This window comes from Coregonus clupeaformis, chromosome 33 (assembly GCF_020615455.1).
Source record: "Coregonus clupeaformis isolate EN_2021a chromosome 33, ASM2061545v1, whole genome shotgun sequence".
NCBI classification, from domain to species: domain Eukaryota; kingdom Metazoa; phylum Chordata; class Actinopteri; order Salmoniformes; family Salmonidae; genus Coregonus; species Coregonus clupeaformis.
Window position 1 is genome coordinate 29,393,891 of NC_059224.1, and position 19,287 is coordinate 29,413,177.

General features: G+C 43.1%; 1 protein-coding gene across 3 annotated transcripts in view; it reads left to right on the top strand.

Moving 5' to 3' along the window:
- nkain2 (sodium/potassium transporting ATPase interacting 2) overlaps positions 1-15,647 on the top strand; it is a 159,930-nt gene extending 144,283 nt beyond the window's left edge. For 2 of the 3 annotated variants that reach the window (XM_041860657.1, XM_041860658.1), the window contains exons 6-7: positions 12,301-12,382; positions 14,478-15,647. In XM_041860657.1, coding sequence (XP_041716591.1) covers positions 12,301-12,382; positions 14,478-14,487 — 92 coding nt within the window. In that variant the 3' untranslated portion in view covers positions 14,488-15,647. Of the gene's footprint in view, positions 1-12,300; positions 12,387-14,477 lie in introns of those variants that run through there. The other variant, XM_041860659.1, reaches the window with a different exon arrangement.
- Positions 15,648-19,287: the final 3,640 nt, after the last annotated feature.

A 19,287-nucleotide genomic window follows, 5' to 3' on the forward strand; every position in this document is an offset into this window, starting at 1 on the left:
ATTCATAGTGTGTGCGGTGAGGTTGCTCCCTCAGGCCAGAAAAAGATTGAGTCAAATAAGTGATTCAGCACTTAGTAGGCTATTTCCTCTACATTTAGCATGGGAATCTGAGTGTAAAAAATGCTGCACTTTTCCTGGCTCTGCTGGAGCCCCTGTGAGGGAGCCAACACTAGGCAGGCAGGAGTGCTGAACCACGACCCAACCAAACGTGAGTCTCTCATCTACCTGAGATTGCCTATCAGACCATGTCTCTCTCTCTCTAAAGAATATCCCCAGACATAGCTTTCCCATCTTTAGAGCCCAAATGTCACTACCCAGAATGGGGAGTAACTCAATCTGGCATATTATATAGCCCATCCTGGATAAGTAAAGGATTCCCTCAGGCATTGTTATGATAAAAGTCATTTTGGTCCCAATTACGAGCAGATTATATTTGCCACTCGATAATGGCAGTAAGAAATGTGCCATTCAGGGGAAATCAAGCTTAAATTGGAATTTACCCTTGACAATCTCATTGATGTATTTGATGTATTCCAGAGTTGGAATTTAAAGAACCTGAAAAAAGCCCATGAAGTATAATACTATATTTGCAGTGGGAGCAGGGTGGTGGTGATCATTTCCGTCATCTAGCTGTGCTTAATTTGGCCAAACACAGAGGAATAATATTGTCCAACATATCCTCCAGTGAATGAGAATGATATTGATGGTTTGATCCCTGAGGCATGAGGAAACACTAATCTGGGAGCCATATTGGCCATTACAGCTCTAATTAATATAGTACATGAAGCACCTCAGCGAAGTTAATGAACAGCTAAAACCAATCAACACGCTCACTCCGTAATTACAGCTACTATCAAGGGTAATGTCCCAGGGTCCATTTTAAAGAAAGGATGGTATTTTAAAGTATTTTGCCTCCAAGAGAGGAGAGAGAGAGTAAAGATGAGAGAAAGGGAATCAAGATGCAGCTAGCAGTGTGTTCAAGGTGCTGTAAATACTTTTTTTGCGTTCATAACAAGGAAATTAGGTTGCAGCTTCCTCTATGGGATTTGCAATCAGGTTCAGTGTACCAGGAAGGTGAAATGTCATGTTGATTGGCCCTCGGCGGCATTTCATTTGCTACTGCTTTGTCATAACAACTTGTTGTGTGTACTTAAGACAAAGCAATTTGGAGACATAGACCAAGTCATGCTGACTGCAATTCTCAACAATACTGCCATTAAACCTTCCCCTATAGCTAAAGCCTACTGAATAAAGGCCAATCAATATGTGCCTATATCTTTCGGTGAGGGGGGGACTTTATATCTCTGAATGCTAATAGTGTTTTACTGGAATCTTTCAGAGCTCTTTGTATAGATATAGGCTACTAATAATCCACCTTAGCCATTAGCCATGTTTTAGTGTGTTTCGTCATCAAGTGAGCACCATTTTTCATATTAGCATGGTAAATATAAGTAGCAGCAGGCATTTAACATTATTGCCTCCATCAAAAGGAAAATATAAAAATAGCTTTTCTATTACATAATTGTTCCCTTCAGTCAGTCGGTCACTCAGTGTAACATTCTATGGGGAGTCAATGACCAATCATATTCACCTTAAGAAAACTGAAATTACGCCCAATGGGCCAATGCCGAGCCCGCCCTCAGAAGCCCTGCCTTCCTGGCTATAATACCAGGGCTCGCATTCATTTCCTCTATGCTTCACTCTTCAGCTCTGAAGGAAGAACGTGTCACGCAATTTGCTAACTTTTGAAGCACACGAAGACTACGAAATTCAGCTCCGACTTAGGTGTCTGTTAGTAGGGAGAGAGTTCTAGTCCCAATAGATGTTGCGGATTTTGACTCTTGGTATCGGTTTTTGTTTTTGCTAAAAACCCACTACCTTCTGCACTGCTTGTGTAGCCAGTACTTCCTTGCTTTAGTAAGATGGCCAGTGGTAAGAGTAAGTTAAAAAAGACTAACCAGCCGAGTTGGAACCTCCGACCGTGCCCTAGGGCATGTGGTTTCACAATGAAAATGAAAGATACTCATGAGTGCTGTCCTGTTTGCCTTGAGTGGAAACACACTCAGGAGGCCTTGGCTCGGACCAGTTCGTGTAACCATTGTCACCGGTTGGGTTCAACTTCCATTGGGCGTCGGGCTGACTTTGTGAGAAAGATTGGGGCTGCTGGCGAAGGGTTTCCGGTGAAGTGACCTCGGGATTGGGGTTGTCTGAGGCCGGGAGAGAGCAGCAGCGGTGGTCGGAGTTGATAGGGCTGTCATCCCAGCCGAGTGAGGCTCATTCCGATTTCTCTGGCAGTGATCGGATTCCGGGGATGATATACTGTACTATCCCTGGCTGGCTCTGGAGGGTTTTCAGAGTGTGAATCTAATTACATAAATCCGGGGCAGCCTTGGCTTTGGGTTCGGCGGGGGAGAGTGAACCATTGGTGGTTAATACGCCTTTGATGGACCTGTGTCGTAGGGCAACAGATCACCTGGGGGTGGATTGGCCGTCTTCTCCCCCACAGCAGAGTTCCTCTAGGTTTGGGGGAAGGTATCTACCTCCTCTCCCTGCAGCTGTGAAGTGTCGCATACCCCTGTTTAAGGATTTTGCCGATGAGCTAAAGGCGACCCAAGATTCCTCTCTACCAGGTTATGGTGAGTTCATGAATGTACAGGGTATGGAGGAGGCGGGGCTGATTTGCACACCACCGATGGATGTAAAGCTGGCAAGTTACTGACCTCCAGGGGCTAACAAAGGGGCTAATCCTAGCACGGTGCTTCCAAATAAACAGTGCCGGTTCTCGGCGGATCAGCTGGACAAAGTATACCAGGCCTAGGGTGTGGCAGCCCGGTTGTTGAATGTGGTCACAATGCTGCAGATGTATCATATCGATTTGCTGAAAGAGCTGAATAAGACTGTGGAGGCGGGGAAGACGGTTTCAGAGCTTTTCGTTGAAATGCGCGCTACGGCTGATTTTGGATGTCTGTCCTGCTATACTATCCTGTCTGTGGGGGAAAGTATGGGGGTGACAGTGGTGGCTCAGCACCACCTGTAGTTGACGTTGTCCTGGATTCCTGAGAGGGACATGCAGATGTATTTGGATGAGCCAGTTTCGCAAACAAGATTGTTTGTCTCGACTATGGAGTCCTTACAGGCACGTTTCGAATAGAAACAAAAACAGGACGCAGTTCTACGTGTCCTTTTCCCATGAAAATCCTTCGCAGGGGTGACGGGGTCTTCCTCCCCAAGCATGTCCTGTGGCAACAGTGCTCCCAAGTGGCTCGGTTAATGGGGGCAAGTTACTGGTTGCCAAAGTCCCCGAACCCGGTGTGGGACGGATATCAGAACGGGAGTACCACGAAAGCACATTGTTTCAACCCAAGGTTCCTTGGTGTTCAGGGGTATTGAGAGTGCGATATCATCCAGGTGTGGGCATAATAAACACAGTTCCTTCCCCACAATCAGACACATGGTTGTCAAAAGGATTTGAAAACGAATTATCCCAGTCCTCAGGGTGGCGCTCTGCCCCTTCAGGACATAATGTATGAGAGACTGGCAGCGTGCCCCCTGTCCAGTGGCGGGCATACGCAGTTTCACCATGGGTGATGAGGACAGTGACGAGGGGGTACGGACTGCAGTTTGCTATGCGTCCTCCTCCTTTTCGTGGCATCATTACGTCAATGGTCCCTGAGGTCCTAGTGCCTGCCTTGAAAGAGGAGATTTCCTCTCTCCTTCAAAACCATCTATTCGGGTGGTCCCCGTGTCAGAAGTACAGAGCGGCTGGTACAGCCGGTACTTCATAGTTCCCAAGAGCGATGGAATGTTGCATCCCATCCTGGACTTGCGTGTTTTAAACATGCACCTCAATGTTTGCAATTTCAAAATGCTCACACTTTGCTGGCTATTGCAGTCGGTGCGTCCCAGCGATTGTTTCACGTCCATAGATCTGAAGGATGCGTATTTTCATGTGTCTATACATCCTCTCCACAGAAAGCTTCTGAGGTTTCATTTTGAGGGTGTGGCCTACTGTATTTCGGGCTCTCCCTATCGCCCAACACCTTTTCTATGGTGGTGGAGGTGGCTTTGGCACCTGTGTGGTGCCAGGGGATCAGAGTATTGGCCTATCTAGATGATTGGCTGGTCGTAGCAGCGTTGAGGGAACAGGTGGAGCTCCACACTGTCATGCTGGTTTCCCATATTCAATCTCTGGGGTTCTTAGTGAATCACAAGAAAAGTTGTTTGACTCTGGCTCAGTGCATTCCGTTTTTGGGTCTTGATCTGGACTCGGTTCTGAATCATGTGTTTTTGTCCCAACAGAGGAGGGACGCATTCTGGCTCGGTCTGGCATGATTTCAGCTGGGACAATCGGTGCCTTTTCGCTTGTGCCTGCGGTTATTGGCTCTGATGGCCTTTATGATAGCTGGGGTGCCTCTGGGACTTCTGTTGATGCGTCTGTTTCAATGTTGTGTGATTGCTACACGCCTGGATGCATCTCGCCACTGCCATCGGTGGCTCAAGGTATCCCTGTCGTGCCTAAGGGCGTTGACTCCTGCAGGGTGATCACAACAGACACATCCTTACTGGGATGGGGAGCGCTGTGTGTGGGGAAAAAAACACTGATTTTATAGGACCCCCCTTATAGTTGTTTATTAACCATTATTTTACAAGGTATATTGACAGAAAACATAGTGCACTACTTTCTCTTGTACACTAAAGACCCGGGGAAGAGTTGCAGGGGAGAGAAGAGAAGAAGGTGCCTATTTGAAAGCTAGAAAAAAATGTGTAGCTCGCAACATTTTATTTTTTTAAAGTAGCTCTCATGCTAGAAAAGGTTGGAGAACCCTGGTCTAAGCCTATGGCACCGACCTTGGACCTGGCTATGGTCCTGGACGCTCTATGTGGGCCTCCGTTTGAACCATTGGAGTCTGTGGACCTGAAGGTCCTTTCCTACAAGACTGCCCTGCTCATGGCCTTGTCGTTGGCCAAGAGTGTTGGGGATCTTGACGCGCTATCAGTACACCCTTCCTGTTTGGAGTTCGCGGCTGGCGACTCCAAAGTGATGTTATGTCCTAATGCAGCTTTTGCTCCCAATGTTATGGCTATATCTAACAGGTCCCTGGCTTTCAAGCTGTTCCCTTTCTCACCTCCTCCATTTGCTTCCAGTGAACAACGGAGGTTGCATGGCCTGTGAGCTTCACACATGTAAAAAATAAATTAGTACAAATCCAAATAACTTCACAGATCTTCATTGTAAAGGGTTTAAACACTGTTTCCAATGCTTGTTCAATTAACCATAAACAATTAATGAACATGCACCTGTGGAACGGTCGTTAAGACACTAACAGCTTACAGATGGTAGGCAATTAAGGTCACAGTTATGAAAACTTAGGACACTAAAGAGGCCTTTCTACTGACTCTGAAAAACACCAAAAGAAAGATGCCCAGGGTCCCTGCTCATCTGTGTGAACGTGCCTTAGGCATACTGCAAGGAGGCATGAGGACTGCAGATGTGGCCAGGGCAATAAATTGCAATGTCCGTACTGTGAGATGCCTAAGACAGCGCTACCGGGAGACAGGATGGACAGCTGATCATCCTCGCAGTGGCAGACCACGTGTAACAACACCTGCACAGGATCGGTACATCCGAACATAACACCTGCGGAACAGGTACAGGATGGCAACAACAACTTCCCGAGTTACACCAGGAACGCACAATCCCTCCATCAGTTCTTAGACTGTCCGCAATAGGCTGAGAGAGGCTGGACTGAGGGCTTGTAGGCCTGTTGTAAGGCAGGTCCTCACCTGACATCACCGGCAACAACGTCGCCTATGGGCACAAACCCACCGTTGCTGGACCAGACAGGACTGGCAAAAAGTGCTCTTCACTGACGAGTCGCAGTTTTGTCTCACCAGGGGTGATGGTCGGATTCGCGTTTATCGTCGAAGGAATGAGCGTTACAAAGAGGCCTGTACTCTGGAGCGGGATCGATTTGGAGGTGGAGGGTCCATCATGGTCTGGGGTGGTGTGTCACAGCATCATCGGACTGAGCTTGTTGTCATTGCAGGTAATCTCAACGCTGTGCGTTACAGGGAAGACATCCTCCTCCCTCATGTGGTACCCTTCCTGCAGGCTCATCCTGACATAACCCTCCAGCATGACAATGCCACCAGCCATATTGGTCGTTCTGAGTGTGATTTCCTGCAAGACAGGAATGTCAGTGTTCTGCCATGGCCAGTGAAGAGCCCGGATCTCAATCCCATTGAGCACATCTGGGACCTGTTGGATCGGAGGGTGAGGGCTAGGGCCATTCACCCCAGAAATGTCCAGGAACTTGCAGGTGCCTTCGTGGAAGAGTGGGGTAACGTCTCACAGCAAGAACTGGCAAATCTGGTGCAGTCCATAAGGAGGAGATGCACTGCAGTACTTAATGCAGCTGGTGGCCACACCAGATACTGACTGTTACTTTTGACCCCCCCTTTGTTCAGGGACACATTATTCAATTTCTGTTAGTCACATGTCTGTGGAACTTGTTCAGTTTATGTCTCAGTTGTTGAATCTGGTTAGGTTCATACAAATATTTACACATGTTAAGTTTGCTGAAAATAAATGCAGTTGATAGTGAGAGGACGTTTCTTTTTTTGCTGAGTTTATATGGATGGAACCAAGGATATCTGCGTTTGTGACCAGCTTTTTGTCTGTTTCGATAATCCAGCTCAGGGTAGGGTACTTTCTTGGGTTGTCTCCCTGGCATATGACAGCAAAGGACAAGGGTTGCCTAGGGGTGTGGCAGCTTCTAGGGTATTGTTCAGGGGCATGACGATTGGCGATACCTGTGCTGCAGCACAGTTGGGGTTCTAACCCAGTGTGGCTCATAGTGTTCTTATGGCTGAGTCCAGGAGTGGGTGTTAGGCAGCGTGCAGGTTGCGCATTTATCCGGGTTACCACAGTTCCCTGTGGGTTTGAGCCTTAGGCTGCCTTGGGGTGCGGCAGCGCCTAAAGTGCGCATGATCAGGGTTACCATAGTTTCCTGTGTGTTTGAGCCTTGGGCTGCCGTGGCAGCGTGCGAGTACACAGTTTCCAGGTTACTGCAGGTTTCCTATGGGTTTGAGCCTCAGGCTGCCGTGGTTCATCGACTCTGGTCGAAGCTATGCAGCGTGCGTGTGCGCTTTGGACTTGGCCTGTAGTGTCAGCATGTCAGTGTGCATAGCCAAGTTGCAGCAGGTTCTGGTTCCCTATATTTGGCTCTGACAGTTCAGGCCTCATGAGGCTCTGACAGTTCAGGCTTCTCGGGTACCTATTAGGGGGGAAATGTGGCTTCTGTAACCAGGGGAGAACTTAGTGATTTGTAGGCCCCAGGCAGATGCCAGTTCTATGGGATTTATAGTAAAGACATTTAAATGTGAAAATGTATTACCTTTTAATGTGCCATGTACCCAACCAGTCATGATTTTTTCATCTGATTATCAAAAAGTAGGTTACCTTCGCACGTTTATCCAAAGTAATTCCAGCATTCGAACAGTGCACTGTGCACCCGACAACTTTTCTTCAATTCGCAAGTGGCTGAAACTATCTCACCGGAGAAAGCATTCAAGCAAACGAAAAAACGTACTATGCCATACTCTTGTTGGCCAGACAGCATAAGATACATGGGCTACACATACAGTTCCTTCAGAAACTATTCATACCCCTTGACTTTTTCCAGATTTTATTGTGTTACAGCCAGAATTTAAAATGGATTAAAATGAGATTTTGTGTCACTGGCCTACACACAATACCCCATAATGGCAAAGTGCAATTATGTTTTTTTTACAAGTTAATAAAAAATGAAAAGCTGAAATGTCTTGAGTCAATAAGTATTCAACCCCTGTGCTATGGCAAGCCTAAATAAGTTCAGGAGTACAAATTTGCTTAACAAGTCACATAATAATTTGCATGCTCTGTGTGCTATAATAATGTAATCTCTGTACCCCACACATACAGTACAATTATCTATAAGGTCTCTCAGTCGAGCAGTGAATTTCAAAAACATATTCAACCACAAAGACCAGGGAGGTTTTCCAATGCCTCGCAAAGAAGGGCACCTATTTGTAGATGGTTAAAAATGTTAAAAGCAGACATTGAGAATCTCTTTGAGCATGGTGAAGTTATTAATTACACTTTGGATGGTGTATCAATACACCCAGTCACTACAAAGATACAGCCGTCCTTCCTAACTCAGTTCCTTACTCAGAAACAGCTCAGAGATTTCACCAAGATGCTAATGGTGACATTAAAACAGTTCGTTTAATGGCTGTGATAGGAGAACTATAGGCGGATCAACAACGTTGTAGTTACTCCACAATACTCACCCAAATGACAGAGTGAAAAGAAGGAACCCTGTACAGAATAAAAATATTCCTAAACATACATCCAGTTTGCAATAAGTCACTAAAGTAAAACTGCTAGAAATGTGGCAAAGAAATGTACTTTATGTCCTGAATACAAAGAGTTAGGCTATGTTCCTGGCAAATCCAACACAATACATCACTGAGTACCACTCTTCATATTTTCAAGCATGGTGGTGGCTGCATCAGGTTATGGGTATGCTTGTCATCAGCAAGGACTAGGGAGTTTTTTATGATACAAATACATGGAATACAGCTAAGCACAGGCAAAATCCTAGCGGAAAACCTGGTTCAGTCTGCTTTCCAACAGACACTGGGAGACAAATTCACCTTTCAGCAGGACAATACTGTAAACACAAGACCAAATATACACTGGAGTTGCTTACCAAGATGACATTGAATGTTCCTGAGTGGCCTAGTTACAGTTTTGACTTAAATCACCTTGAAAATCTATGGCAAGTCTTGAAAATGGCTGTCTAGCAATGATCAACAACCAACTTGACAGAGCTTGACAAATTTTAATATTGCACAATCCAGGTGTACAAAGCTCTTAGAGACTTACCCAGAAAGACTCACAGCTGTAATCGCTGCCAAAGGTGATTCTAACATGTATTGTCTCAGGGGTGTGAATACTTATGTAAATTAGATATCTCTGTATTTATTTTCAATATATTTGCAACAATGTCTAAAAACATGTTTTCACTTTGTCATTATGGGATATTGTGTGAAGATGGTGAGAGAGAAAAAATCGATTTAATCCATTTTTAATTCAGGCTGTGACAGAACAACATTTTGAATAAGTCAATGGGCATGAATACTTTCTGAAGGCACTGTACATGTCCTCTGCCTCGATGACGATGGCAGTATTATCAGCAGCACCTGTCTTTTTACTAAAGAAAACTTAGGCAATATTTCTGTAAAAATTACATCTTCTTTCTTTTTCTTTTCTCTGCCATGCTCTGAAAGCGCCTCATTGCTGCAGCTTAATTTCAATGAAAGTCACGTTTGCAATCATATCGCGTGAAACAATGCACAGGAACTCTGTCAGGGTGGAATAGTCCATAATTATGAACAAGTCCATGGGTGATTAATGACACTTGTTTCTACAATTATGAGAAAAACTTGGATAATATTAATATTGATATGAAACATATGTATATGTATGGAAATAAATTATTGGCGGGGGTTGGGGGGTCTCGAAATGGAGCATGGGGGATCTCAAGTGGAGAACTTATATATTTTTGTAAAAGATTACAAGTAAAAATATACAGTGGGGGAAAAAAGTATTTAGTCAGCCACCAATTGTGCAAGTTCTCCCACTTAAAAAGATGAGAGAGGCCTGTAATTTTCATCATAGGTACACGTCAACTATGACAGACAAATTGAGAGAGAAAAATTCCAGAAAATCACATTGTAGGATTTTTTATGAATTTATTTGCAAATTATGGTGGAAAATAAGTATTTGGTCACCTACAAACAAGCAAGATTTCTGGCTCTCACAGACCTGTAACTTCTTCTTTAAGAGGCTCCTCTGTCCTCCACTCGTTACCTGTATTAATGGCACCTGTTTGAACTTGTTATCAGTATAAAAGACACCTGTCCACAACCTCAAACTGTCACACTCCAAACTCCACTATGGCCAAGACCAAAGAGCTGTCAAAGGACACCAGAAACAAAATTGTAGACCTGCACCGGGCTGGGAAGACTGAATCTGCAGTAGGTAAGCAGCTTGGTTTGAAGAAATCAACTGTGGGAGCAATTATTAGGAAATGGAAGACATACAAGACCACTGATAATCTCCCTCGATCTGGGGCTCCACGCAAGAGCTCACCCCGTGGGGTCAAAATGATCACAAGAACGGTGAGCAAAAATCCCAGAACCACACGGGGGGACCTAGTGAATGACCTGCAGAGAGCTGGGACCAAAGTAACAAAGCCTAACATCAGTAACACACTACGCCGCCAGGGACTCAAATCCTGCAGTGCCAGACGTGTCCCCCTGCTTAAGCCAGTAAATGTCCAGGCCCGTCTGAAGTTTGCTAGAGTGCATTTGGATGATCCAGAAGAGGATTGGGAGAATGTCATATGGTCAGATGAAACCAAAATATAACTTTTTGGTAAAAACTCAACTCGTCGTGTTTGGAGAACAAAGAATGCTGAGTTGCATCCAAAGAACACCATACCTACTGTGAAGCATGGGGGTGGAAACATCATGCTTTGGGGCTGTTTTTCTGCAAAGGGACCAGGACGACTGATCCGTGTAAAGGAAAGAATGAATGGGGCCATGTATTGTGAGATTTTGAGTGAAAACCTCCTTCCATTAGCAAGGGCATTGAAGATGAAACGTGGCTGGGTCTTTCAGCATGACAATGATCCCAAACACACCGCCCGGGCAACGAAGGAGTGGCTTCGTAAGAAGCATTTCAAGGTCCTGGAGTGGCCTAGCCAGTCTCCAGATCTCAACCCCATAGAAAATCTTTGGAGGGAGTTGAAAGTCCGTGTTGCCCAGCGACAGCCCCAAAACATCACTGCTCTAGAGGAGATCTGCATGGAGGAATGGGCCAAAATACCAGCAACAGTGTGTGAAAACCTTGTGAAGACTTACAGAAAACGTTTGACCTGTGTCATTGCCCACAAAGGGTATATAACAAAGTATTAAGAAACTTTTGTTATTGACCAAATACTTATTTTCCACCATAATTTGCAAATAAATTCATAAAAAATCCTACAATGTGATTTTCTGGATTTTTTCTCTCATTTTGTCTGTCATAGTTGACGTGTACCTATGATGAAAATTACAGGCCTCTCTCATCTTTTTAAGTGGGAGAACTTGCACAATTGGTGGCTGACTAAATACTTTTTTCCCCACTGTACATATATTATGCCCAGCTCATGACGGTACTGAATTGAGGAAATTAATGCGAGCCCCGGTATTATATCCAGGAAGGTGGGGCTTCTAAGGGCGGGCTCGGCATCCATTGGCCCATTGGGCGTGATTTCAGTTTTCTTCAAGTGAATATGATTGGCCGTTTACTCCCCATAGTATGTTATACCTCATTCCCTCCTTCAGGGAACAGTAGTTATACTCATAACTGTACATTTTCCTGTGTGTTACATATGAGCATTTACTCTGCAGAACAATACTGATACAATACAATACTTAAGTACTAAAGCTACATTTACTGGGACTAAATAAACATAAACTTTTTTTTCTCCAGAGGATGTAGTGCAAACCTTTATTGTATTCTTAGCCTTTTATTGAAACTTCCTGATTGAGATGTGGCCAGTCTATCTCCAGATCTTAAATTGGGCACGTTCTGTCTTACCTCTGCAGGTCCTCTGATAAGCCTGATCACAGTACAGAGGTTAATGCCTACAATGAAGGCCAACAAAGATTTAGAGCTTTTGGTGAACGTCCCTTAAAATGTACCATTAGAATGATGATAATGCCCAACCTTCCATCTCCTCCCATTAATGGCGCTAGAGAGGGGAGGGGGAGCGCATCAGCAAATTTATTCGGCTTATCTCAGTGTTTCGTTTGTCTTAAGAGACTCAGATGCATAAAGACATCAGATCGTTATCGTGCTTTTGCACCTCCGTCTTTTTGGTTTAGGCCCAGATACCTAGACCTGCTGGCCGGTCTCTGTGGAGGGCTGGGCCCTAATCCTGTCTAGTTTGTTATTCTGTGTGATCTGCTAATCCAACAGGCCATGCTCCCCGAGCATTGCTCCACCGCGGATATCGCCCCTACCCAGCCCTTTGACGGTCCGGACACTGATCATCCACTGCCTGGGATTATCACAAAGACACAAGCACGCACACGCTTATTTAGAGACACAGAACCACACACACACACAGACACATACACACACACACCTTTGTTTGATCTCACAGTAACCAGATGTCCTATTTTTCTTCTTCTATTTGTCTCCAGTTGATTTTATAGGAGGGTTCGACTCCTACGGTTATCAAGGGCCTCAGAAGACATCCCATTTGCAACTACAACCCATGTACATGTAAGTGCACTGTAGCTACATCTCTTCACACCTCCCATTACAGTACTTCTGAAAGGTTTTCTCCTGACTGTGGCTTAGCCTTGTCTTGTCTGGGTGACATTTCACTATGTTGTCACACTTCAGTCTATAAATTGGGCGAATAGGACTAGCCTGAGGACATTAGAATGTAAGGCAGAGAGGAGTCTCATAGATAAATAATGCTAGTGTCAATACAGCTTAGGAAATAGCTTGGGTCAACACTGAGGTAGGGGCTGTTTGTATCTGGACTCCTGAAAGGTTGAGATTTGCTTGAGAGGAAATGAGGAGAGGAACACAGGATGTTTAGTCTTTGAGAGACTTAAAAGGATTTCCCTACTTGACACTGAATGGATCAGAGATTTTGTTTTATAATCCTGTGTACAGTGCAGGCTGGTCAACATATCATACACTGGAAATAGACCGTAATCCACTCCTACTGTATAAAGAGGTATCCTCGAAAGCTGGTCTCATAGGTATGTTGAACTGTAATGTAGATGTGCAATGCACAGGAGGTTGGTGGCACTTTAATTGGGGAGAACGGGCACATGGTAATGACTGGAGCGGAATTAGTGGAATGGTAACAAATACATCAAACACATGGTTTCCAGGTGTTTGATGCCATTCCATTTACTCTGTTCCGGACATTATTATGAGCCGTTTTCCCCTCAGCAGCTTCCTGTGGTACAATGGGAATATCATTTTCACAATGACAGTGACCAAAAACAAGTGAGGATGATGCTGTTCATAATGCAACACACTATATAATGCACTGATTAGTTATATAGGTATTACACTACTCATATATGTGAACATAAAACATTCATAGCAGCCATAGCATCAGCTGCTCATAGCGGACCTACTGCTCCCCCCAAAGTCAACTTTTTTATCACATTTCTCTTGGGGTCACATGAGGCGAATTTTTGGGATATCGGGTCCAAGCTGTGCTCATGTACTTTTGTGCCAGATGAGCCCCACAGTGGCAGGAACAGAACAGCCTGGGTATCCCCTGCCTGCCTCTCTCTGTGGAGCACAGGCCTCAGCTGACTGGCCCAGCTAAGTAACACTGATCGTAGGGGGGGAAAACACTGTGAAGCCGTGCCAGGATTTGGAGCAGGGTGTTGACATGTCTGCTGGTGGGGAGAGAGAGGTGGTGGGAAGAGGTAGGGAGGAAGGGAGGGGGTAACAGCCTCTTGCCCAGCCCGACGCCTGTATTAGGTTATTCAGGTTGACTACAATGGAGTGTCTCCTAAATCCTAACCTGCTGTCTGTCACTCTCAGACAGCAATGTATGGAAAAACAGGGAGGGGAGGTGACAATGAAGTGCACATAGGGTGTGTGGACATATCCATTGTCTAATGTGAATGGAATGTGAATGGAATAAGATGTGTTGTATCTGGTCCATTGTTATAATCAGTATTGTGTCATCGGTTATTAGCTGCTGGTTGTACAAGGTCAGCTGAGTTCAGGTGGGAGTCCTCTGTCATTTAAGGGAGTAGGGTTTAGACTTGCACTCAAGGTTATGCGTCAATCCTTTGCCAACAGATAGATAAGATAAGATAAGATAGGTGGCTAATTCCAGGGCATATCACTTTGCCGTCATCACATCAGACAAGAACCATCATTTTCTAATCATAATTTCCTGTATTGCTCAGGGAAAGTGTGTAACTGTCGGTAGGTCAGCATTTAACACATATGGCAAACTTATGAACATATGGACTTATTTGTAACACAGGAGACTGAAACAAACAAAAATGCCATTAAGAGCCATTCTGTGGTTTTATGACACCCAATAGGGAAGACAATATAGATTATAAATCATGGACACCAAGATAATGGTGTGGTAGAGGTGCTACACATCATCTTCACGGCTGAGGCCCATTAACAATAGTTCTTATTGGATGTGACAACTGTGAATTACCAAGGTCTTTAGAGAATAGTGTTAGGTGTAATGATTCATGCTTTTTTTTTTCGTGATGTGTTTGTTTTAGCATGAACATACAATATGAACTTGTATTTGTATTTGTCTGTGGCAATGTGCTTTATTGGCACTGACTCATTTTGCTCTTTCTCTTCACAGGTCAAAGTAACAAGGACAGCTGCCTTATGAACCAATCAAATAGAGAGCTACCGTTCTAACTTATTGTCTCATTTCGTAAATGTCTTAAAATAATACAGTGTCTTACAAACTGTGTGGAGAATGTGAGATTCGACACTTTAACCTCAAAGACTCAGAAAAACACACTGGATTTTCTTTGTCTCTCTGCTCAGTGGTGGAGTCACAGTCTGGGTCTGGACTAGGGGCCAGGCATGTGCAAGAGCGCCCTCCTGTGGCTCTGTTGACCTTACAGGATGCATATCTCTCCTCCATTCTGGTTCTTGCTTTCTTAATGACAGCTGAATGACTGTTATATTGAGGGAACAAATTGAATTGATCCCTCTGGACAGCGTTCAAATGGATCAAGATTCTGGACAAAGGGAAACTGTTGGACTTGTGCCAAGTTCTGAGAGCACTAGCTAAGTGGTGCCTGTGTTCCGACTAACTTGATTAGAAATACTATTTGCTTAAGGAATGTTCATAACTGATCAATATGGCTTTAGTCATCAGAAGTAGTTTTATAGCCCCCTTATAAGGAGTTGATTAGAATAAATGTACATGTGAAACCATGTGTTTACAATACATACACTTTGGCCGTTGGAATTCGATCTGAGTTGGGCAATTGAATGGGACAAAACTTTGATGGGATTGAAAAAGCAATCAGTTGTTGTTTCTTACGATGGATGTATTTGTCTTGAAAGTGCCAAGAACAATAGTTAGAGATGAGTTAGACAAGATATTGGATGCTATCCTGAGATACATATTTTTGGAGCTCGTCTCGGGTACATCAGTTAAAAAGTTAATTCGGGGATAACACAATATTTGTTTGCATGAGGTGTCAAAATCTGTTGCATATTTAATCTCTGAAAGCACTGGACCTTATCCCAGACTAGGTAGAGGTGACAGTTGGCCTTTCTGCAGATGTCTTTTCTCTGTAAGGTTATGTGAATTTTGTGATTTTTTAAGACGGCGTGGAGACAAAATGTAACTTCTTTCAATTCTAGACATTTTTTAACATGTGACAGTGTTTACTCTTTTATAGTTGACTAATAATATATTATAGAGAGCTTGGGACAATAAGGTTCTATCTGCATTTTTATCACAATTGAGTTATTGACATAGCCTTGTTCTGTTCAATGTTCTCTACCTATATAAATACCCCAATTCATGTTGTTAAGTTCCAAAAAATACAATATAAAAATAGCTGACACTATTCAAACCAATGAGGGTTCGGAACTTTAAAGCCAATTATCTCAGAATAATCTTTTTACAGATAGAACCTAATAGTCCCAAGCTCTCGTTATGTTGTGGATAAGTGGGCCTTTCTTTTACTCCTAGCTGTATAAAGTGTCAAGGGAAACCTTGGGAACAATATATTGCTGATAGTGGTGTGGTGTGAGGACTAGAAGGAGGTATGTGGTAGAGTTTGTGCTGTGGCTGAAACATTGTGCTTTTGTCTAGAGGACAGCGTGGGAACCCCCTGAAACAACCAGGACTGCCTCAGTTCTCTCATCATCGTCTTAGCATCATCATACTGTAACTGTTCTCCCAGTGAGCAAAACAGTTTGTATATCTCCCACCATGCATATATCCTTCTGCTCTGTAGACCTTAACTCTATATCATGGGGCCTATCTATGTTTTCTATTTCAATGGTGTGAATCTGTTGGCTCTTTTGTAAATGAATGAGGTAATGTTAACAAGCCTTCCAAGTGACTGAATATTGAAATGGAAGCTTTTTATTCACCCTTCTTTGTGATCTATGATGTAAATTATGTAAATGTCACCTCGAAATGCATAAATGCCTAAAATGCTGTTCTAAACTCAGGCAAGTTTAGCTTGCAACATACACTTAATACTTGTGTCTGAACATTACCAAATGGTAACAGCCAATAGAAAATCTGAAGACACAAAGATTCCAAAGCTAAGCATTATCCTCTTCTTCATAACATTTGTGTCTGGGACAGTATGATATTGATATTCAACTGGGTAAAAGCAATATGGTCTCTAGTATGCTTCCATGCATTATAAGTCCCAGATAAGAGTAAGTTGTGTTTTATCAGTGAGTTGATCTAATGTGAGTGGATAGTGGATTTACTGTAGTGACACTGGTGGTTACCAACATAGTTACTTACTGCTGCAATCGTCCATCACCCCTTCATTTACAGAGATTATTCAAAGTTGTAAATATAACAGAAAATCTCTACCAGGATACGTTTTTGACAAGATGTTGTATAGATCTGAATTAAAAATAAAATAATTTGATTGTATCTGGCTGTATTGTATTCTAAGTTCCTACATTCAAAGGGAGCTGTATATAATACTGTTGCAGGCACTCAATTGCTCATCATAGAGGCTTTCCTGAATACACCATTGGTTGTTTTGCTTGGGTTCAGTGCTCACTATTACTTCTCAATAGCAATTTTCTATTTATGTTACTTTCAAAATGACTGTAAATATAATAAAATCTAACTGTGGAAAAGGCTAATGAATTTTCTCATTTGATTTCCGAGTACTCTCACTTCCTGCAATGCCTGATGTAATCATTGACATCCTACTTTCTAATCTCTCATCTGAACAGCGAGATGTGGTGATACAATAATGGTTTGGAGTGCCTAGCAACAGCCTGAAGGTATCATTCATTACAATTTTCTACAGTATGTGAGGCAAACTGTTGCCAGCCTCAGCCCATCCGTCCTCAACACCGCAGACATAACGGGATGGTGTGAAGCTAACCTGATGCTGCCATCTATAATTTGTTCCTCTATTTTGCTAAATGCTCCACTCTAGTATACAATGTTTCAAAAGACCCATGTACTTGCCCTGTACCAAGTACAATGCTTTGGCAGCAGGCTATTGATTAAAACCTTTGAAGCAAGCACATGCGGCTACCTGTGGATATAAAGATTTTCCTCTCCTATACATATTTCTGCAGGTTTACCTTTCACCTGCCTGAGTTTTCTATGAAATATCCCTTTATGAAAGATAGCAAGGCGTGAAGCTCATTGTTACCTGAGAGCCTGAGACCTATACATTTTTCTATAGCAAACAAAGCTTGCCCTCTGGGAGAACAGGAAATATTCTGCCAGCTCCTCACTGGAAATTGGATCTTTAACCAATGAGGCAATTGGAAACAGAATAATATTTTTATATGATACAGGAGCTGAGCTGTGCTCGTGGGAGAAATCAATCCTTGACACTGTTGCTTTTTTATCTGATCTTTATGTGTGTGTGTGTGTGTGTGTGTGTGTGTGTGTGTGTGTGTGTGTGTGTGTGTGTGTGTGTGTGTGTGTGTGTGTGTGTGTGTGTGTGTGTGTGTGTGTGTGTGTGTGTGTGTGTGTGTGTGTGTGTGTGTGTGTAAATATACACCTATTATGGAAAGGGGTCTGTACTTGGAAACCACAGAGGTAATGTGTGGTCCCAACGCACACAGAGCTGGCTGGAAGTTCACTAAACGTTCACTCTCTCGCTCACAAAATGAAATGTCAAAGACTCACCAATATTCACAGCCATCTGTTCAGAAGAAAATGCATAGTATTCTGTTTTAAAACCTCCATCAGCGTAAAACTGCAGACTGGCTCCAAGCTGACCAAAGAGGTGCCATCATGTGACAGATTGTTTTATAAGAGAGTCCTGGGAGGCCTACCAGTGTTAGAAAATGATGAATAGGAATAAAAGCATATGGGCTCCTATGCTAAATAGTACTGAGAACATCAGGGACATCTTAGAGCTCTTTTTCTGATGACACAGGCATTCCTAGCCATTAGTGTCTGTCTCCTCTTTACCTCATTCAAACATTCTGTCTGGGCCTCCTGCCACAGGAACCATATGTAGTTGAGAAGTGTATATGATATAAAGAGGTTGGGAAGCCTCAGACCGAGTAATGACTGATGATGAGCCATATCACTGTACTACTTTTTCTTATGTATCAGCTGCCACTCTCAATGCCAATTAAAGAGGCATTGCTTTCACCACTGTGGATGATTTCAGAGTCTAAGTCAGCATCTCTGCTATATTTTAAAAGTAAAATATGCTATAAAAAATGAATTTGCAACATTAACAACACGCTTATAAACAGTTGAATACAAAATACACTGTTTAATGTTCACATATTCATGATACTACTTATCAAGAGGTTATCTTGATTAACCTTGTTTTGATATCAATATGGTATTTTTCCTACCAACCTAACATATCCACATGTTTACAGTTGGCTTCTTAAATACAATATTAGCTTTATGTGTGAAAGTTGTTTGTCTTAGATGAATTCCTCCCTCTCTGTACTGTATGTTAATTATGCATATATACAAAGCACCCCAAGGGTCCACTTAGCATTGGAAAAATCTACAAATTTGACCACAGGGTTGATTCTGCATGTATCCATTAGCCCTGGTGGCCTAATATGAAGGCAATTTAGCCCAGAAACCCTTCTGAAGAGAACTGCACAGTCTGCACATATGCTTGTCTTATTATTTTTTTAACGTTTTCTATATTGATTTGAAAACCAAATTTCCTCTGTCGCAGTTACATATCCTAAATGCAATTTCCCCTGTTGTGCGATAGACTATACTACCCTCTACTGTTGACTGTTGATGTTGTTAGTGTGACACTGGACCACAAATGCATTGCTGATTATTATTTAATTGGTAAATACATAAATGGAATACATATAGTCCGTTGTGAAATGAAATGTCATCACTTTCCAATTTGAATTGTTTTATTGAAAGTGTCTAGTAGCCTGACTCTTGAAATTGGCAAATGTAATGGTAGAAGGTATTATAATCTGACCAAATA